The sequence below is a fragment of the Aythya ferina genome (genome assembly GCF_964211825.1).
Source record: "Aythya ferina genome assembly, chromosome: 12".
Classification (NCBI taxonomy): Eukaryota; Metazoa; Chordata; class Aves; order Anseriformes; family Anatidae; genus Aythya; species Aythya ferina.
The window spans coordinates 19,051,058-19,073,397 of NC_140308.1; the positions used below are offsets into that span (position 1 = coordinate 19,051,058).

A 22,340-nucleotide genomic window follows, 5' to 3' on the forward strand; every position below is an offset into this window, starting at 1 on the left:
GCCCGCCTCCCCCCCCCCCGAACCCCGCGGCGAGCCGAGATGGGCAGCGGCCCGGCGAGGGAGGCGGTGCTGCCGGGCGGGCTTTGTAGTTCCTGCAGCCCCGGGCTGCGCCTGCCCACAGCATCAGGTGATGGGCAGGGAGCTGCCGCACCCACAGCGCCACCGGCCCCCAAGCCCGCTGCTGCAGCTGGAGATGGCTTTGGTGGGGGTGGCGGTGATGCTGATGGTGGTGGTGGTGGTGGTTGCCTTTGTCCGGGGCTGGTTTTCTGCTCTCCCGCCCTCCCGTGCCCTTGGATGCGCGGCAGAGGCTCGATGTGCGCCCCGGGGATGTCACAGCCCTTTCGCTGCCCCCTGCCCAAGCAGAACCTCTGGCCGAGGTTTCGTTCCTGCAGGCACAAGTTGGTGCCATCACAGCATCCTCGTTGTTTCCATGTGATGGAAGTGGTCCTCGCACTCAGGGTCTGCTCTGCTTCCGTGGCAAATGGCTGGAGGTCTGTCATCAAATGCAGAAGCAGAATTTGAGGGATGGAGGGGCAGCTGCTCTCTCCTCACCACCCGTGGGGAGGAGAAGGCCCCTCTCACCCAACCTTGGTGCCCTGAAGGGGCGCCTTGTTTGTGCTCAGAGAGTGGAATAAGGGATCATTCACTCAGGAATATTCCTATGACCTGATGTTACCTCCCTGAGTAAGAGCCTGGCCTGTAAATTGGACTTCTTTCTGAATTATTTTTGTAGGACCTTCTTTTTCTTACTTTCTCTTCCTCCACTGACTTAGAGAGACCAGTTTCCTATTTTGGTTACCTAAATTAGGTGGTTCAAGGCTTGGGTTCTGTTCTGCGTGTTTTGGTATCTCTCCTTGGCTGATGAGGGAGGGGAAGGCAAGCTGCTTTTACTGAGTTTGGTTTTATTTTGTTCCATATGATTCTATCTTGACTCTTTTTTTCCTGTCTTTACTATTTATTTTTTTCTAATGAGCTTCTGCTCGCTATAGTGTTTAACTCCACAACTAATTAGTTCAAGCTCTCTTTCTGTTTCAAGTGCAACATTTTAGCTATTGCTCTGTGACAATTTAAAAAACAATCACAACTCTAGAACTGCAGTCAATTCATAGTTATTAGAATAACAGAAGTGGGATTTTCTTGTTGTGCTGAAGGGACCGTCCAGAGGTGGTGCAGAAAACCCATTTGTTTTACCCAGGAATTTCATTTTTTATAATTTCAGTCTTTGTGCTGACTGTAATGAAAGCTTTTTGTTGTTTACTGCTCAGCTTGTGAAGGCTCTTGGGTGGAGTGCATCTGAGCCTGTGTATCCTCCTTCCAAAATTCGCTTCACAAAATGGCTTGATGGAGCACATATGTGTGCTCCAATTCAAGTTCCAAGAAGGACAGCTTCAATAAGTGTTTCAGGATTTTTTAGTCTGCATCTCTTTCATTTTGTTTTGTTTTGTGTTGTTGTTACTGTTTTGTTTGTTTGTTTTTTCTTCCATATTTTAAACATTCTTTAACTTTTTGAATGTGAAGTTTTGGAGCCTGTATGTGGCTTTTGCAGTACGCTTTCATTGAATAACCTGAAGCTGATTTTGCAATAAGCTTTAACCAGATAACCCAAAATGTTCAACTTTTTTTTGAATTCTTATATGAATTCTCGGGAAAAAAAATGATATTTACACTCATTGGGTATAAGTGGACTTGCCAGACATCTTGATATGACTGTTAATGTTTAGGGTTCATTAGCGATCAAGGTCAGAACGCTATCCGCTCAATTAAAAATCTAAGTCCACTGGATTTGGAACCACTAGTTTTGCTAGGGGAAGTACAAAAATTAACCTTTGTTCTTGACCACCCTGTTCCACCCCGAATCCGCCCCCCAGAAACAGCTGGCATAGCAGAAAGCTTGCAGTCAGCATTGCCATGGTATCTCTGATTGATCCCCGAGAAAGTAAAGGTACACACTGCTGCCTGACATCTCTGGTCCTGCCTCTAGCTGACAATCCAAACAAGACCATGTTTGCAAATTCTGTAATGCTGCTTGTTAGCACAGCAGTATCGGAATAACACTAACAATCTTAAAACACATGTTGCACAAGCCAAAGCATATGTTTGTGATAAAACATTTGAATGAATATAAACAGACGTGAAATTCAATAGACTGATTAATTTCCCAAGTTTAGAAATGTACAAAGTAAACGAATAGGATGAAAAAAGCCTTTCTGTGTTCAACATCATATGAAATGTTTGTTTTGTAGAAAAAGTATCTGTTGCTTTAATTATGATAAATGCAGTTTATTTTAATAGGGATACTTTCAGGAAAGGAAATAGCATGTGTAATGAACTTCCAGTTTTGAGGTGAAGTTGTGCCTATGGACATGAACAACAGAACTCCTACTGGCTTCAGGGGAGTCAGCATGCCACTCCACAGTCAGTGTGACTCTGTATTTGTGTGTGCTGCTCTGGCTTTTTGAGGCTTAGCATATCTACCCATAAAATGAGGAAAATAAAACCTATTTTGTGAGCAAAGGTACTGTGGAATTAGTTAATGCATGCTTGCAAAAATGTTGTGCAATGACCTATTGAGGATGAAGTGTTTTTTTGAGTTTACTCATGAAAATCTTCCTTTCTCTCTCCCCATGCCCCTGAGTTGAATGGCAGATAGCATGCATAATTGCTGGCTCATGCTATCACCCATCAGAAAAGACTAAGGCTTTTGCAGGTTGGCCCATGATGATCAGCTGGCGTGATCGCTGGGCAATTTATACATCCTATACAAATCATATGAATGCAAGTTTCAGTAACCTGATGGTGGCAAGCACTGCGTAGGTCTTTGATCCCCGTGTCGTGTTCCACCTTTAGTCATAAAGAAAGACAGAGTTCAGGTTTTTTTTGCAGTCATAAGAAGCTAAAAGGAATTTCATGTTGATGTTGAGGAGTTAGAGATACAGAACAACAGCAAATGTGAACATAGGTAGAAAGAGAGATATAGAGCTGGAGAAAAGCCTTGATAAACAGACTTAGCTGCTGTCACATCTTTCCATTATGACAGACAGCAAGCTGTTTATCATGAATGGCTGCGTGGTTTAAACCACATGATTATAATAATGGCATGTGGTAACTGAGCATTCATTTTTCTTATGCTGTTTCATATAAATAAGTGCACAGGATAGAAAACTACCTTTACAATGGCCAAGTATTGTTAATTATATTTAAATAATTAAGTCCTATTTAAATGGAATCTGACTTCGATGAGACATTAAGTAAACCATATTACATAACCTATTTGTTTTAGGCAAAAACAAGAAACTATTTTTGTGTTCTGAGTTGTATGGTGGATGACTGTTTCCTGTGGAATACTGCTGATGGTAGTAATTCAGAATATAATGAGCATCTTCAGAGAAATTACTGTTCTAACTGTTCTGAACATAACTCAACATAAACCTTTAAGATCTGGTCTGAAGCCCTGTGCAGTCAGTGGAGAAAGTGCCAGTTCAGTGACTTTGTATCTTAATGTTTACCAGCTGTGGTGGTTTCACCCCAATGGACAGCTGAACTATACCACAAGCACTCTTTCACTCCCTCTCCTCAAAGGAACAGGGGGAGAAAATAACATGGGAAGGGGTTCAGGGGTTGAGATAAGGACAGGGAGGTCACTCACCAGTTACCTTCATGGGCAAAACAGATTTGGCGTAGGGAGATTAATATAATTTGTTGCCTATCACTAGCAGACAGGAACAGTGAGAAACTAAAAGCAAACTAAAAGCAAATTAAAACCACCCCATCCACCCTCTTCCACCTCATCCCCCCCCAAGTGGTGCAGGGGAAGGGGGAATGGGGGCTGTGGTCAGTCCCTAACACTTTGTCTCTGCTCCTTCATGGTCACTCTCTGCCCCTGCTCCACGTGGGGTCCCTCCCACAGGATGCCGGCCTTCCCGAACTGGTCCTGCGTGGGCTGCCCACAGGCAGCAGCTCTTCAAGAACTGCTCCCCTACGGGTCCGTACCATGGGGTCCATCCCCCAAGAGCAAACTGCTCCAGCACGGATGACCCACGGGCTGCAGCTCTGGCTCAGGGCCTGCTCCTGCAGGGGCTCTCCATGAGACGGGGCCTTCTCCAGGCCACATCCACCCTTTTGGAGAAGCCGGAGCTGGCTCTGCTCTGACATGGGGCAGCTCCTGGGCTCTGCTCATGAAGGCCCTCCCCGCATCCCCCTCTCTACCAAACCCTTACCATGTAAGCCCCATGCACCATCTCTCATTTTTTATGATATGCAAAAATAAAGCCCAACTCCCAACCCCAAAACAAACCCAAAAGGAAACACATGATGTTGTCTATCAAATTTTCTTCAGAAGAATTAATTGAAAAGGTGCTCTATGGAAAGAATGGAATTTTATTTTGAAAGGGATATTTTATACACAAAACATTTCAAATAAAAATACTATTTTATTTATTTATTTATTGTGAGAAATGACGAATTTGATGAAACCAAATTGTTCTGAACAATGTGTGGATTTTAATAGCTTCCCATGCAAAAGGCCCGACATGTGAGACAAAAAAAAAAAAAAAAAAAAAAAGGAAGCTTTTTTTATGGAAAGGTAGCTGCTACTGACATTTAAATTATTAATATTTCAGTGAAAGCTTTGTTTGAAAATACCGTCTGCAGGTGGTAGGCATCTGCATCACAAAGCAAATAAATCTCTGTTAAAAAAACACTGGTGACCTGGCCCGTAGGACTTGTTTCGTAGATTATGTTCCAGCTTGATTAGGGAGGGATATTTCCACCAAGTTTTTACTCTGAGAGGGCTTTAAAGACTCAGTGTTAAAAAATATATGGACAAGGTCATATTTTATCACTTCTATTGGACACATTTGCTTTAAGAATTGAGTAAAATCAAACAGTGGAATAGAAAAGTTGAAGGATTTTTTTTCCATTACTAATATAGAAAAATATTAAAACATTGGGAGCTAGGAACTTAAATGTTTCTTTCAAATTCTAAAAGAAGCATAGTAATGATATGGAAAATATATGACTTCTGGATTTTGTGCTTGTAAAATTATAGTTGCACAACAAAATACTGCAGCATGCAAGAAGCCAGTGTGGTGGGCATATACATGTATGTTGCATTCCAGTGAAGGAGGAGAGCATCCCAAGATCTCAGTTCATTCATATCAGCTGAACTGTATTGTGACTGCTGCAGAGAAAAGCCATCAAGGGCAGGCATAGAAAAACTTCATGTGTAGCTTTTCATAAAATACAGAAAATGCATAATTTTATTATTTTCTCTTTTAAATTAGTGTAAAACACATTTTAAATGAGGCTTAGTCCTGCAAAGTACTACTCTTACAGACTCTCTAAGAGAGTAAGTACCGGTACCCTTAAAAAGATATTTGTTGCTTTTTCTCAGTGTTGCATTCATGTCTGAAATGGCACAAAAGAAGTAGTCCTGGACTTTCAGAACTCAAAACTAATTTAATAATAAATTAGAATAACAAGAAAAACATCACAGAAGCATGAAACAGCCCAGGCTGGAAGGGACCTTGAAATATCACTAGGCCCAACCTTTACTATGTATCTGCATGGCAAATCTTAAAAATCAGTTGTCTAGCAATGCATGCTATCTTGTTTGCATTCAATAAGGAAATATTTTTATTTGTATTTGAATAGTTGAAGAGCAGTCACTGACTATTTTATTTGCTCTAAAGAGAAGGCAGGATGTTGTAGTAGATCTGTGTTAGTTCTCTTGTGTATTCATTAACTCCTTTCCTAGATACTGTTACATACGCAGCAGAGCCCCCTGCTGTTAAAGACCCTCTGAAATGCTTGATTAGTTTTCTATGTTTTGCTATGTCTGGACCTTCTTAGTTAAGATGAAGAAAAATCCAGAAGTAGTCTGAAGGTCTTGGTTGCATGGATTTAGTCTTCATATAGGAATGAACTCTGCATATCCTCCTGCCTGTATAGAACACAGTTGTGCTTTTGGCAACAGTCACAGTTTATATAAAAAATAAACTTGTCTTGGTGTATCTCTGAAAAAAGACCTGTGCTGGCAACAGATTGCTATAGTTTGAAAGCAATACGCAGCGAGAGAAGGTAAGCAAAACCCACCTTCCAAGAGAGAATTTAAATACTCAGAAGAAAAGGAAAAGGGCAGGTCAGCCAATGCAGTCACTGCGTGTGCAGCAGAAACCACAGCACACACATGGGGGAGCCCAAGATGATCACAAGTGCAGAAGAGTGTCTTCTTGTGCCTGTGTGGGAGCTGGGCCTGGAGCAACCAAAAGGCCTGTGGAGTTCTTAGGCATGGTAGCTGTCAAGGAGTAAGGGAAAGGGTAGGAGAAACAGAGAGGCCACAGAGTACTTAGGTTGACTGTCGGGAATGTAAGATTAACTGTCAACAATAACACTTGAGAAGGAATGGTAGAAAAAAAAACGGTAGGCCGTACTGTTATAAGAAAGGATATTGAACATAATAAAAGTTTTTGGTATCTTATTCATATATTAGTAGTAAGGGTGGAGTGGGTTGGTGTTACAAACTGGGAATCTTGAGGGAACTTTTGAAGGTATAATTTTATTTTATTTTATTTTATTTTATTTTATTTTATTTTATTTTATTTTATTTTATTTTATTTTATTTTATTTTATTTTATTTTATTTTATGATAAAGTCAGGCCCTGCTGACATAGAGAGCTCTAGTAATTTTCCTGGTGTTTTGATCCTGACAGTAACGTTACTGTAGCAGGACACTGCTGTCTGAGAACATTCACTGTGGTGTTCAGAGACAGGAGGTTGTATATCTCACATTTATCTATAAAAGATAGTTAGTATTTACATATGCTCATTGTGACTTAAAATACTCAGGGCGTGTAGAAAACCACTATATTTGTGTGGAGAGATGACAATCAGAGTTCAGACAATGATGTTCTTTACTACCAATACTTAGGATTTTAAAACACTTTCAGTTATATGTTGACCATATGTATATTGTGAATTGATTTTTGCCTACAATTCATTCATGCACTCCAACATTGCTTTCATTTCATAGTAGCGTGCATGAAATTAGCATTGCACTTAAAGGCGAAGTACTCTTTGTTCCAGTGGTGGAAATACTCGTAGAATAGTTTAACAAGGTCCTTTGCTTTATGTGAGTAGTTTAAAATCAAAACATTGAAGTTATTTTATGGTTTTTACTTTTTACCCTAGCAAAAAAAATTAAAGCTGTCTGGAATTGTTACCTCTATCAGCGTTCGTTTTATCACCCAAAGTCAAACAATCCTTTGTGCTGCAACAATGCAAAAGCTTCCACTGGAATCAGCTGTGATATGTCGGACGTCTGGTGAAAAACAGGTAGGAAAATTATTCACCAAACAGAGCCTTCTGGTGATTTGAATTTTGTAACACTTTTATATTTAATCAATTATTTTAAGAAGAATGCAAAAACAACAACAAAGAAATGTGACAGCTGGTCTATTACTGGAATAGATTTTTCATTGCCTTTAATTCATTTTTGTATATTGATTAATATACAAATATAAATACGTGAAAAAATATGAAATCAATTAATATGAAATTATTTTGTACAAATACAGATCATAATCATCTGCATTTAGGTGGCTTCATGAATTTCTCTCCATTTCAAGGTATGCCCCTCTCCACTAGGATGCTCTGAGATGGCTTAGCAGGATGATTGCTAAAAAAAGGGTGGGAAGATGTTCTCTTGGGCCAGGTGGGAAATGTGGATCCTCGACAGATTGTAGGTGATTGAAGTGATTGTAACCCTTCCATTTCCCTGGTTTGTATGTGGAAAACAGCATAGTCTATAGTTGTGTTATTCTGTTTTGTCCAAGACTGCTCTTTGGAGATGTGGCCTGATAGTCACAAGGACAAGTTGTCAACAAGAGAAGATGGTAAATGACTAAGAGTGATTGTACTTGGACCCAGAACTGCAACCTCCCACTTCAGATGGTGAGAAATCTCTACTCCTCAGATCATGGTTAGTATGAAATGAAAGAGATTTGTTTTTCAGGTTTAGAAAGGGAATATTTTCACGTGTGGACCTTGCCATATGAGAAGGTTGACTGTCAAGATTACTAAGAGGAACCACATTTCAAAAGATTAAGGTGAGGATGGATCAAGTTACTGTTAAGTTTATGTCATGTGGCTCCTCTGTGTTGTCTCCTAAATATTCCAGTTTTCCTCAGAATACATAGATGTAATTTGTTGTTCTATGTGGCCTTTCAGAAGATAGTTCAGTTTTTACAGTCTGCATTTAAGGTATACACAGCAACAATGTTGCTTAGAAATCTGTAATAAAAACATTGCCTATCTAGAGCATGTGTGGACTTTTATGAATCTGGAACTCCATTTTTGAGTTTCATGGAACCTGCAATAAAACAGTGTCAACAGCTAAGCTGAATGAACCCAGCCTGAGTGAGACTCTAGGTAAGCTTACTTGGCAACTGGGGTACTGTCAGCTGTCTGCTCTGTGAGGGCAGTCAATAAGCTGCTAGAAGATAAGGCCATTAGGCCTTCAGCTGTAGGGGGAGTTTTACTCCACGAGGAGCTATGGAAAGTGCTAGTCTGCCTGAATGAAGTGTCTTTTGAATTTGCCTAACAGGGAAAAATTATTTGGGCTGTCCTGGCAGAAAAATAAATACTCTCTTGGTGGCTTCCCGTCCATCAAGAACTGACCAAATGCTTCATAGTAAGTAACTCAGTAAGGAGCTAGTAGACAGTGTTAAAATCTAAATAGCTGTACAAGTCACATTTAAAAGCATCCCCTAAACTGCTTTTAGGTCAATTGCCTTAAAAGAGAAGTATAGATAAAAGTCTTATTTAAAAGGTCTCTCTTCCAATGCTTTTTCTCAAAACTTAGATGCAGCAAGCTGAGTTCAAGTCTGAACTACAAAAGTAAAATAAAATTTTGTTATACTGGGCTCAGTGCCAGCTTCACAGATGCACTCATTGCTACCCGTGTAAAAACGTTACAGATCTAGGACAGTTCTTTAATATGCACTGGCAGCTGTATGTGAGGCTATTTTAAACAATAATCTTCAAAAATAATTTTCTGTTGAGACTTTGCAGCGCTTTTCTCTTGTAGGTGTTTCGTAATACAAGAAAAAAAATCAGCCAAACTCGTGTTAATAGCAGTATTCTCAGCAGTACACAGCAGTATTCAGCAGTATCCATTCTCACCTTCCTCCTTTTTAGCTCGAGGTAAATGATTCAGATATACACTTTTTTGTGGGAATTCGAAGCATTTACATGCTGATACCAAATTACAGTCTCAGCTCTAGCTTGAAGGAATTTTGGAGTGGAAATTAGTATTTAGAACTGCTATTTTTCTTTAAAAATGCATTTTATAAGAAACATAAAAGTGCATTTGGGTTACATTAGCTATTTATATTTTTAGGTAGGAGTGACAGGAAAATTAACATGCTAGTATAAAAACATGCAATTTGCAAGCAAAACGTTTAGAGGCACCCCAAGCGTTCAAACAGCAGGCTCGCAAAGATAAAGGAGCAGAAGGCAAAGTGTGTCCCCCCCCAGCTCCAGCCTTCTCTGAATTGAAATCCAGCCCGGAACAACGCTGTGTAGCGCTGCCCACACACTTTGTGCACCCCGCAGCGCTGCCCAGGGGGCTCGCTGAGCCGGGAGGGCAGGGAAGGCGCTGCCCTCCCCTCGGTTAACTTCTCACAAAGGGGGCTTGCGACTGGGGAGCCGTTTCGGAGCTGGGGGAGCGAGCCTGCAAAGGGCTGCCCGGCCCCCAGCCGCGCCGAGACCCCCTCAGCGGGGCGCTATCAGCGAGAGGCCCCCGCCCAGCCCGAAGCGGGCACCTCAGCGCCGGGGGCCGCTCCCCGCCCGAGGCGGCCGCTCAACGGCTCCGCCGCCGCTGGGCGCCGAGGCCCGGCCTCCCTGCCCTGCCTTCCCTCCCTCCCCGGCCGCCTCGGAGGCGGGGCGCCGGCGTTCCGGTAGCGGCGGCGGCGGCGGCGGCAGCGAGCATGTCCTCGAGCAGGGCCAAGAAAGTGAAGATGGCCACCAAGTCCTGCCCCGAGTGCGACCAGCAGGTGAGGCGGCGGCAGGGGGGGCCGGGGGCCGAGCCCCCCGCCCTGCTGCCCACCCCGGGCCCGGAGCGGCGGGGCCGGGCCCGCAGCACCGCACCGCAGCGCACCGCCTCGCCGCCTCCCTTCCTGCTTTCTCCGCCCGTGCTGTCTTGCTGGAGCTTTTGTGTCCTCAGCGGTAGCGTGAGGAGAGGTCGTGCCGGGGGGGGGGGAGCTGCGAGGCGGTGTTTGTGCGGAGTGCCTGGCCTGGGTTAACGCTGTGTGCCTCTTGCTGCGCTGTGCCCAGGGGTTTGGTGTGGCAGGTATTGCCGTTCAGGCGCTAGTGCTGGGTAGTGGCTAATAATTCATTGAAAATCTGGTGAACTTCGTCATTGGTACAACGTCGCTCGGCCTCCGGATGACTCATGTGGCTGAGGCCGCTCGCTGGGCTCTTGGCTTCGTGGGGGGCTCAGGGGCAGCACCAGCGCGACCTGTGCCGAAATTTCTGTCAGTGGGGCCAGGCGGGTGCTTCTTGCAGTGCTTTAAGCGTGCAAGCTGCGGCCTTACTTGCACTTCAACATCACCGACAGTTCATTTGGTCTGTGACTGTAGTCCAAGCTTGTCTTCATCTATGCTTTCTACTCGCGATGATGTTAGTAATAAAAATAAGCTGGCATGTTACAGCAGCGCTTCTCCGCCGGAACAATGGCACAGCATTGCAGGAGGCTGCTGTGGGGCTCAGGGTAGGGGAGAAGGCTCTTTCATCTAATTATGGGAAACACATTTGTTATGTGATCCTGAAACATGGCTGGTGTACACTACCTTAGATTTACTTAGAAATAAATTAGAAAGAAACCCTCTCACACCATTTTTCTGTGTTTACAAGATCTTAAAAGGTAAGCTTAGTTGTTCCAACTTGCATAATTTTGACAGCGTTCCTACTCATCCTGGAGTGGTTTGGAATGTGAAGCCGTGCGGGGCTGTCCTTTCATGTTCTAGGCAGTAGATGAACCACTGCGAATGCTTCCATGTTAAGCACGTCACTCCAGTGCTGTTTCTGAGAAAAGAAAGTTACGTGCCAAGTTCTGGTGTGTAGTTTGTTGAAAGACAAAATTAAAAAGAGTTAGGAGTTGAGGATGAGAGTGGCATGTGTGTGTTTTCTGTTTCTCTTGGTTTTTAATTTAATGTAAACGTCAAACTACCAGTGATGGGGAAGGCAAGTAAATATTATAGGCTTTTCAAGCTGATGCTGAAACTTTCACTCTGTTCTGCTGCTTAAAACTAAACCAGATGATATGCATATGTCAACACAGGCTTTTTGTTAGCAACTCTTCTGTAGCTAAACAAAGAATTATGTGCATGCTTGTCCTGCCCTGGCGTAAGGATGGCTCACAGGGCCTTGTTTTCCAGTGCCAAGTGCTCTCAGAGAGGACAAGAAGTAAAGCCTTGCCCTACTGCACTTAGATCTCAAAGCTTCTTTTGAAAGGGAGATTATTTGCCCCAGAATAGCTGGTTCAGGCTACTAGTCAGCCCTTTGCAAAGTGTGGGGGAGGTTCTCATGTGACACTTCAGTACAGGCATTTCCAAAATTCCGCAATAAACAAGGATTTTGCATTTGTTTCTGATTTTTGTGTTCAAGTGGTATGCATGGAAATATTTAAACAGCCACAAATATTGGAGTATAATATTGAGTAACACTTCTTAGGCTTTTAATTTTTTTTTTTTGATGACATTTAGATGATATGTAATTGCCATTTACTGTTTTTTTTTTTGTTTTTTTTTTTTCTTGTAAGAGAAGTATCTTGATCATATTTTCACCACCAAAGCACAGCTCTAGTAAGCTAGGGAGTCTGGAATACTTGCAGTCAATCATAGGAAATAATACTACTTACCTTTGGGTAATCTTTCTTGTATGAGAAGCTCGATCTATTTTGGCTTGGTAAACACTGAACAGAGTTAAAATAGTGTTTGTTAAAACTGTGTTGCCATAATAATAATTGTTACAGGATCTTACGTGTAGTAGGTCATTTTCAAAGGATGACCAATAGACTTCAAGGAGTAAGCCCCTTCCCACCTTACCTTGCCTGTAAATGACATGCACATATCTAAGTGCCACACATTTAACATGACAACCGTATTGCTCTGTTAAACAAGGTGAAGTTCATTGAGAAAATACTGGGTTTGCTCCAGTGCGCTTTGACTATTTCCCTCCCTTTCTTTTAAGGCTGAGCCCAGAAAGGTGGAGAGACCCGGTTAATACTAGCAGTCCTGTATCACCGTAACAAGGCAGGTGACCATCTGCTAGGTAGTGTGGTGCGATACCGCATTGTTCACGTGCCAATATAAGAGTAAGCATACAGGCAATTGTGATGAGTTTTAGAGGGTTAAATAAATACATAAAATATTGCCAGGGTTAAATAAACCTTGACTAGAATTGTTTTTAATGTCACTGTTTACATCAGAGGGAATCAAAATGTCTCCAGTTAGTTCAACTGAATCAAAAATTGATTTGTAAGCTGCTCCTAAAATGAAGTACAGGAGTTAAGATGTGCTGCAGAAAGCAAAGTTGTTTCTTTATTCTGAGTAGCTGGTAAGTTCCTCTTTAAAATTAATGTACTATTTTTACATTTGTTTTTCTAGCCGTTAGAACACTGGAAACTTTCTTCTGCGTGTCTGGTAAAATTCAGCAGACAGTCATCGTTCTGTACTCCTGGTTGTTTCAGTGGACAGTGGCAAACTTGTAGAGACCTGTCATAAAGAATTACCTTTGAGAAATTACGTCCTGCTTCTTTTCTCTGCTGTCCTGCTGCAACATGACTTGATTTTAATGGGTGTTATTTTAATCTCTTCTAGATCTCTCATTTATACTTGCTTTAATTAGTGTTTTCAGTCTTAAACCTAATCAGAGCAATATGGTATATTCTTTAATGCTTTAAAATATCTCAAAAGATCTTGGCTTTAAGTGAAGATACTGGGTTTTGTAATTTATCAGCCTTGCTTTTTTTAATTGCTTGGAGTAATTTTTTTCGCATGGTTTGTGTAAGTGTGGCATTTCCAAATTTTTCTCATCTTGTTTTAAATTGTGTGCTGCTCTGGGCTGCTCAGCTGTGGTCAAGAGAAGCTCTTTAGCCTCTCAAACTCTTCAGTCTGCAGTCAGCTTTTGACTAGCCATGGTAGCTTGTTTGCATTTGGAATTAACTAGGTTGTTCTGCGACTACCTGGCCTAGTCTACAACCTGTTGTAGATCATGGTACAAATGCATCTGTTTTGCTTCAAGCTCTGTTGTGCCTAAAGCTGCTCTGCTCACAAAGAGTTGATTTTGAATGTTTCTGAGGTTGAAAGTATTCAGAATGCATTGGCAGTTTTAATTTACACTTTTTTTTTTTTTTTAAATAAGTGAGGAAAGCAAAACTAGGGATGGCTTATTGTTTTGACTGGGGATATTTGAGAGCTCTGAAAATACATTCCTATTCTAATTCGCTCCAGTTTTGCTGCTTTCCATTTTCCCTCACCCTCTTTCTGAGAGCCTGGGGAAAAGGGCTTGGTGTACAAAATGGTCACAACAGCTATGCATTTCAAGCTTAGTTTCTAACTACTGCATAAAGAGAAGGCTTGCTGGGTGTTTTACTAGTTTTGCATACAACTAGATAATGATCCAGGCCATGGTTTTTCAGTACAGATTAAGTATGAAGAAGTATCTCTGAGGGCGCAATGCAAGCTACTGTTTTTTTCATCAGGCAGGAATTCTGTCATAATTTGAAATGATCTGAAATGCTTTTGTTTTCCCAGGTTCCTGTTGCATGCAAATCATGTCCCTGTGGCTACATATTTATTAGTCGAAAGCTCTTGCATGCGAAACGTGCTGAGAGATCACCACCCATTGCAGGTAATACCAACGAAGGTCCAGAACGAGGGGACAACAGCTCTTTCCCTTTGTTTCTTGGAAGCAGAGCATAGAATATTTTATGTCTCTGTAAATTAGCTGGTGTCAGTTCACTTTCTTTTGAATTTTTGCCTATTAGATTTAATGTTTCTTCAATTTTGAAGGGGAAAGTCTGGTGTTTTCAGTCTTATTTCCTTTGTACTTGTGATGTTGGCATTATCCAGCTGCTCGCATTAGTCACTATGCAAAATAACTCCTTACAGAAAGCTTTCTGTTAATCATGTTTTGAAGATCAATGTCTACATGTGCCAAAGAGATCAGATTTCACAGTACATGCTGATTGAAACTGCATTTTCTGAAAGCAGTTATCCTCTTGTTTGAAGAAGTTATGCTAAATTGTACTTATTCATGAATACAAGAATGGAACTTTGTATAAAATTGGGAGTATGTCTGATTTCAGACCTGGTGTGTCTTGCTTTTTCTGCATGATTAAATTAAAAAAAAAAAAAAAAAGAAAAAGATTCTTTGTGTCCAACTCATGTCCTTTGTTGTTGATGTGTGTGTTTAGATATTGGTTGAGTGTGCTTTCTGGCATGATTAACGTTCTCTTTATGTTCAATTTCTATTATTTCCTCAAGTCCTAGTAGGATTTAAGGAGAACAGGCACCTGTTGGGGAAGATGTTTTTGTTTAAATAATCTGATTTATATTGTTTTTCTTTCTTTTTTTTCTTTTTTTTTTAATTATCTAAGAGGTATACAAAAATAAGAATTTGATACGTTTAATTGCTATTTTGAGGGGTACTTGTAATTCACTAACTAGTAGGAATTACGTGATCTCATGCTAGATAACTGAACTTCAAAGGTGGCACAGGTAAAAGCAAAGTCCATAGTACTGTCTGGAAGGGTTGGTCAATTTTCTTTTCCCCTCTCCCCAGCTGTTTTATTTAAAACTTACCAAATTAAGTTGAAGGCCATAGTATCATAGTATAGTAGAGCAAAGCCCCTGTATAATACAGCTTTTGTATTAACATGAGTGACAAGTTAACCTGCTGTCCAATTCATGGCCTGTGTCTATGTGAGATAATTGAGATAAGAAGCAAAAGGAAACTTGATTCCCCAAGAAGATATATGTGTGTCTGTATTGTGCTCATAAGTGTAACCACAGCTTCTTTAAAAAAAAAAACAAAAAACAACATGGTTCAAGTATTTTTACAGTGTAGTTACTGTAGGTGCTCCAGCCTTGCAAGTGTGCAGCTGGTTTGTGTTGAATAGCGTGCTGTGGTTGGTATACTATTTTCACTACCCAAGCTCACTAATCCGTACTTAACTTTCAAGTGAAACTCACGCGAATCCTCTTTCTCAAGTGTGTAGGCAGACAATATACCTGTTCAGCATCAAGTAAAATGAGGCTTTGTCTTAGGCTGGGTTTGTTAGAGAGATATGTTATGTAATATGATGTCTACTGATAGCATCACAGAATCAGTATCTTGATTTGTGTGAGCAGAGGGAACAATTTCAGTGTTAGTGTCAAAAGAAGTAGTATTTTACTGTTCTGCTCTATGATAAACTATACATTTTAAACTTGGTTTTTTGTTTTTCTTTTTTTTTTTTGGACTAATGGAAATAGATGCAGTGTACTGTCTTGATGGCTGTGATCTCTATTTTTTTCCCCCATCTTGTAATGGGAAACTAAGAACTTGTTGTACGTCAGCAGGTGTCTCATATTGCAAAATGCTATTTGCATTTGAAGTAATTAAAGGCTTGATCCCTGTAATCAAGAAATGAAGTATCATTCTGCATTTGACACCTTAATTTCTGTGTGGATATCATGCAGATGTAATTGTTCTGTAAAGGTACGGACATGTAAGATTTAAGGGAAAAAGATTGTTGGGAGGGGTAAGCATGAAGAGTAAGTTAGAAGAAAGTCGAAGACAGTCGTGGCTCACATCATATCTCTTCGTTTGTGCAGAAAACAAGAGTGAGGCCAAAAGGAGACGAACCGAGAGAGTTAAGCGAGAGAAGATAAATTCTGCAGTAAATAAAGATTTAGAAAACCGAAAGAGATCGAGGTCTAACAGCCATTCAGATCATAGCAGACGAGGAAGAGGAAGACCTAAGAGTGCCTCAGCCAAAAAGCATGAGGAAGAAAGAGGTATGCAAATTGGAGACACATGTTCACTGCTTTTCTTATTTCTGTGAAGATTTTCTTAACTGTTGCGTTATCAGTAAACCTTTACAAACAATGTAACTAGTCTAGTCCTGTCAATACCTTGTGCTACAACACGGAGAAGGGTCTGTTGCACATACGTAGGGACCTTTGGTTTTATGAAGCTTCTGTGCCTGATTGGAACTAAATCTAAAAGATTAAATCAGTATTTTTAGTCACTGTAACAAGTTTCATCACACAGGTTGAAAGCCATGGAACTGTAATGCTTAGTGTGTGTTTTTTTTTGTTTGTTTTTGGTTTTGTTTTGTTTTTGTGGTACCACTGTGCTAGATCACTAGGACAAACAAGATAATGACGCTTATTGGCAGAGAGTAATTAGGATGATTGGGTTGCTTAAAAAGTTCTTGAAACTCTTTAGGGGGCCCAAAGTAAAAAGGGCATCTTTTGTCACAACTATGACTTGAAGTTTTACCTCATGTTTCTATAGAATAATATTCCAGAGGAAAGAATGCCTCTTTGCTTATTAAGGTGCCTTGGTGATCTGCTCTTTTTAGTCTTTATACAATAGAGACAGCTACATGCACTTGAGTAATATTGGCACCCTTCAGACATGTGGCTATCACCTAAGACTCCTGTCTTTTAAAAGCCTGTTGGCATTGCATTTGCTATCGTTGTTACATGTGGCTTACTGATGTGTGTATCTTCATAGTTTCCCTATTATTGATCCAAGCTGGACTTGTCTACATACACCTACAGGATCATTTTGAGGCATTTTACCATCAGTCTAGTTCACACACAGCTTTGGTGTGAAACTTCTGCAAGCTTGTTGGGTTGTCGTTATGCAGGTAAATCTTCTTTCCTGGCCCCAAAAAAGAGGAAAGCAATTTAAGCAAAGGAAAAGATCCATATTCTTTGTGCGTGCTTGGTAGTCTCTGAAAAGCAGGAATTTGAAAACATGAGGAATGGAAAACTAGGCTGGATCTGTTTGACCTTTTTCTGCATACTCTGAGGTGTGGCAGTGTGCCAGTAATCTGAGGTGGAAAACCAGCAATACAAATGCAGTGAGGTCTTCACATAAGAGCGCGTATGTGGTTGTGCAGTTTTTGTCATTGTTGAATCTCACGTGAGAAGATTTCCTTCATCTTCTTGTCCTGTCCTACCATGCCCTTCACTGGTACTGCAATTACTGTTACTGTTTCTTCTTTGACCTCTTCTGCAGAACCAGGCACAGCGCTTGGGTTCATGCCCACTGGTAATATATTTGCTCCTCACCAGTACAATACACGTCATTGGCCAGGGATAAGTGGGCTTATGATATTACTTCTGGATATTGGGCAGATATTTTTTTTAAAGATTCAAATGGCTGCAATGGTTATAAAAATGAATTCATCAGAGCACTCATCATCATGTAAGCAATTACTATAAAACAAGTTAACATTTACTTCTCCTTTTTTTGTGGTTTATAAAATTGGCTTAGCTGCTATGTGGGGAGTAATTAGTGGGAATTTTAGAAATGTTCTTCCTTCTCTGTTCCTGCTGCTTGGTAGTATTTTTTATGTAAAAACATGCTAAGCAACTTTAATTCTACTCTAGTCAAGGTGATTTTTGCATGACTCACATTGCTAGTCCTTGTATCAGTCAGCATAACGTTGAAAGTGTTCGAAGTCAGGTTGGACAGGGCTTTGAGCAACGTCATCCTGCGAAAGATGTTCCTGCACGTAGCAGGGGGGTGGACTAGGTGACCTTTAAGGGTCCCTTCCAGCCCAAAGAACTCTCTGATTCTGCAGAGGTTGGCTCTGGAGTGTGAGACAGTAGTTTTGTGTTAGACTTCAAGTATGTTATTTCCTTGCTGAATTATGTTTCTAGGATATTTTGGGTACACTTTGCTTGCCACTAGAAAGTGCTCCTCTTCCCCCACAAATGACTTGAAAACAGGCCATTGCTTGCAAGGCTCCTAGATATTTGATGCGTGTTAGGTTTCAGCAATGCCTAATGCATTTGTAAAACAACAACAAGTGGACAGAGAATAACTGAATTAAAATAGCATGCAAGAGTAGATAATTTGTCCATTTGAAGACCACCCGATTGTGAAAATTTCCTTCCTAAAAAACACCCGTGACATCTGTAGCCTTGCTTCCCTGCTTGTGTAATGCTCTTTTCATACATAGTCTTTTGTTCCTGTTAGCCTGTGCCTTTGACTAGTTCTTTTGTATCCTTCGTGACTGGTTCGCATTAGAGGAAGGAGCTGTAGAATTCAACAGCAATTAAGAAAATAAGAATGGGAAAAGCAAAAGAGCTTTTTAAAATAAGCTCTTTTTCCTGCAGATTCAATAAGAAGGAATAGGGGAGGAGGAAAGAGGAAGCAGACGTAGATTGAGGGGATATGGCAGAGCTCTGGGACCCAGAGGATACTTCTATAACATGTCAGAGCCATGTGATGACACTGCAAAACAGGAGCTTCTCACTGAAGGCTTGGTTTGTTGAAAATGTCACTTTTTTTTTTTTTTTTTTTTGTCGGAAATGCTAAGATACATTTTGAAAGTAGAAACACGTCATAGTAATCTGATTTTGATGCTGTTTTGGTATGGTTTTGTTTTGCTGTGTGAGACTGTACAGTAAATTGCTAGACTGGTTATCAGGCTGCTGTCTTATCTAGGTAGCAACCTTGATTGTATTTAAGAAGAAAGGGGAGAGGAAACATGTAACAAAACCACTCCAAAACTGTATGCTTCAGGAAGTGGTATTGGTTATTCTGTTCCTCAAAGAGGTTACCATCAAGTGAGACTCAATAATCGGCTCCTAAATAAAGGAGTGGATCTTGTAAAGCTATTACATTGCGGTGCTGTGATGCTACTTAAACTGAAGTAGTAAAATTTCTTGACCCAAGTTTTTCCTTCCTATCAATTTCCTACTGCGTTATTTGTGTATTTGCTCGCCCAATGTGCACGCTTGAAGCAGTGTCCTGTCTTGGGTAGCCAGAAAGAATTCATAGAATCGAAGCACTTTGCATTTGATTCCATGCAGAACTTGTGAGGAGCGAGGGTCCACGTTTGTTTTATGCACAGGTGACAATTTAAAGGGCTGTAGGTCCAGTGTATTGGGTGGGATCTGGGGGCATGAGACATGCTTCAGAAAGCCTGCATGTTTTCACCTAAGTAGCCTCTTAGTTGTATAGTAAAATACTTGGTCTTTCGATGTCTTAAAGAAATGGTACTGTGATTCTGTAATACAGTCTTTAGCTAATAATAGAGAAGTGAGTCAAAACTACTTTCAGATAGGAATGTGAAGTGGAAAGTTTTAATAGTGTCTGTAGAAACCATGGTATCCTATGAATAGCATGTGATGAAATGTCAGCCAGATGCAAGCTCTTCACTGGCTACTGATGAGAGCTGAAATTGTCTTAAGAATGCATAAAGCTTGCAAACCTGTGTTAATTCCCAGTACTGTTGGATATCAAGATTTCAACCGATTCTTAAAAACTGAAGTCTATCAGAACTGGCCAGTACTGCAGAAGGGCAGGAGAGAAGGGAAATCTGGGAAAGCCTGGTGAAGTCTATAAAGCTAACATTAAATGGATGAAAAAATTAGTAGTTTTAGTTTTGCTGGGTGCTGACACATTTTGGTGGCGTCTAGGTTTGTCTGGATCAGGAAGTCTGAAAAAAGGGGAGGGTTATAGATACGAAAACGGAAAAGATTAATGTGGAATAAGTAGTGTGTATACAGTGTCTGTACTCAGAACAACTCCCTGCATTGTTAGTTTGGAAATGGGGGGAGGGAGGAGGTGGAGCAATCCAGGCTGTGTACACGTAGAAATAAATTTGTCTCAAAGTACAGGGAAGGACTTGTGGTGAAACTGTTTTTTAGCTTTCATTTCAAGCTCAGTACACTAAAGAATATTGTTTTTTTTGTAGCCAAGGAACCAACAGAAATCACTTGGGTTCCAAATATCAAACATGCTTTGATTTGTAGTACTTTGCTATGGCAAGTTTCATGTCTGAAGTTTAAATGCTGATACGTCTTGGTGTGTCCAGTCTTCCCTGCAGGGAGAATGTGTATGATTTTAAGTTGCCTAGAAATCTTTAGGTAGAGGGTTTTGTTGCTAGTATCTAGATCAGCATTTAGTCAGAGCACAGCAGTAAAGGACTTTTTCAGTTTCTCCCACTTAGTTTAACATATGCACTTGACTTCCAAGGGAAGGGAGGCTGTTGGAGTGGTGTCCTTGTCTGTAACACAGTCAGATGTGAAGCCAAATGTAAAGATGCTGTTAAGAGTATGAACCCAGCAGAGGAACAACAGTGTGGGTAGGTGGGCATGAAGGTCTCCTCCCATCTAGATGACTTCAAGGTGATCAAGTCAGACTGTCACTCCAACCTACCAAGTCCCATCACTAAACTGTGCCCCTTAGTGCCATAAGGGCACAGGAGATCTTTTTCCACATGGTGCTTTTATGTAGTGAAATGCTCTCTGTCTTCTCATTAGTGAAGAAGGGCTTGGTCCATTCTTGCAAAACTTTTTGGACCTGAGCTCAGGGGAACTTACTGTCTTTTGTGCATGTTTTTCTCTACTGCCTAGGTACTATGCTACAGGTTTTACTTGGTCAGAGATGAACAACTGTTAGCTTGTTGAATAAACACCATTACTTTCCAATCAAACATTTGTATTTCACCTACCCATTGATGACTTAAACGTCTAGGTGGAGAAGCCTGTCAGAGTGTACTGCACTCAAAAAGTGTGCACATGTGTGTGTGTGTTAATGAGACGAGGGTCAGGAGAACGTCATACTCTGATTGCAAATCAATCTAGGGTACTTTGGAACTTGGAGTAGAAATGGAGCCCCGCAGCTAGACACCAATTTTAGAGCTGTGTGTTACGTGTGTTTCTCTCTGCTGCATCTACAAGCCTGGTCTTCAGCTGATAAAACTGTTTTAGTTTTGTTTGCTTTCTTCTAACGAGTCAGATACCTGGGGCTAGCTAAACTGGAAGATGAATAGGAGTGACCTAGAGTAAATGGTATTTATGAAAGCACTGTTCTATAAGTTTTCTCATCTGCTAAAGTACTTGAGCACTGTGGTGTACAAGCTTCTTGATGGGTTGTTGTTACGTGTCTGTAGCCATGATCTTATCTGGGATAAGACTTAAAGTCTCCAGTATAGAAAGTCCAGAAATGTTCATGGTGACAAATTGGGCCCCTGACTTCTGCCACGTGTCTGCCAGTTGCACTTGGTCACTGTAATTAGTGTCTTGGGTTTCTGTTACTTGGATGTAAAATAGGGGTATGAATGTTGTATTTAATCAGTATATTGTGAAACATTGTTTTCTAGGATGGGGGCTGTTTGCGTAAAAGACAGAAAAAAAGAAAAAAACACCACCAGGAAACCAAATCCCCAAAAAACTGGAGGAACACTTGAACACAGTTCTGTGCCAGGAATCAATATAATGTTAATGACTCATTCTTCCTTCATCATTAAAGAACAGAAATTCAGTCATGCATTTGGATGACTAATTTGGTGACTCTTCTAGTACCTTTGTGTTCCTCTCTCCCTTGCTTATCTCTCAATCCCTCCCTGCATAGGAGTTGTCTAATTTATTTTCAGTTCCTGTACACCATTCAACATTATAATAATGCAAGTTACATAGTAGTTAATTTAACTTCAGATAATGGAAAAAGCTTCTAATAGTGACTTTTTTTTTCTTCTACAGAGAAACAAGAAAAAGAAGTTGACATGTATGCTAACCTTTCAGATGAAAAGGCCTTCGTATTTTCAGTGGCCTTGGCGGAGATAAACAGAAAAATTATCAATCAAAGACTTATTTTGTAACTTGTAAGCACAATCTGATGCATTTATATGCGGAATGGCTAGCATATTTCCAAGGTGTCATGGACTCTCGGGAAGTGTGTTGTCTGCACCAAAAAGGACCATAATATATCCTGTTAAAATTCTGCTGCTGTTCTTGGAAATCAAATTCTGTCTCTACAAGTCAGAAAGAAAGTGCTCTCGAAATTGGGCTATGAAAATCAGAAAGCAGAAGTGTTTTATGCCTTGAAGACAAATGCTAGACAAATGCACAGAGAGACTGCACACTTGCTAGAGCACTTCTTTTAGATTTGCTGCCAGAAATGCAATATTTTAAATATTTCAGAAAGAAATGATTTTCCTTTAAAATTATATATTTCAGATTTTTCAGCTGTATTTCAGTTTACATATGTACAGTTCACCTAACTTTTTAATAAATTGATATTCCAATATTTTATTGAACTGGAAA

The 22,340-nt window shown here is 40.7% G+C and overlaps 1 protein-coding gene across 1 annotated transcript; it reads left to right on the top strand.

Annotated features, from left to right (window-relative positions):
- Nucleotides 1–9,890: 9,890 nt before the first annotated feature.
- Nucleotides 9,891–22,340, top strand: LOC311443139 (UPF0547 protein C16orf87). The gene is made up of 4 exons (XM_084533074.1): nucleotides 9,891–10,052; nucleotides 13,815–13,911; nucleotides 15,879–16,061; nucleotides 21,777–22,340. Exons 1-4 carry the CDS (start codon nucleotides 9,987–9,989, stop codon nucleotides 21,893–21,895), a joined length of 465 nt encoding a protein of 154 aa, XP_084389200.1. The 5' UTR covers nucleotides 9,891–9,986; the 3' UTR covers nucleotides 21,896–22,340.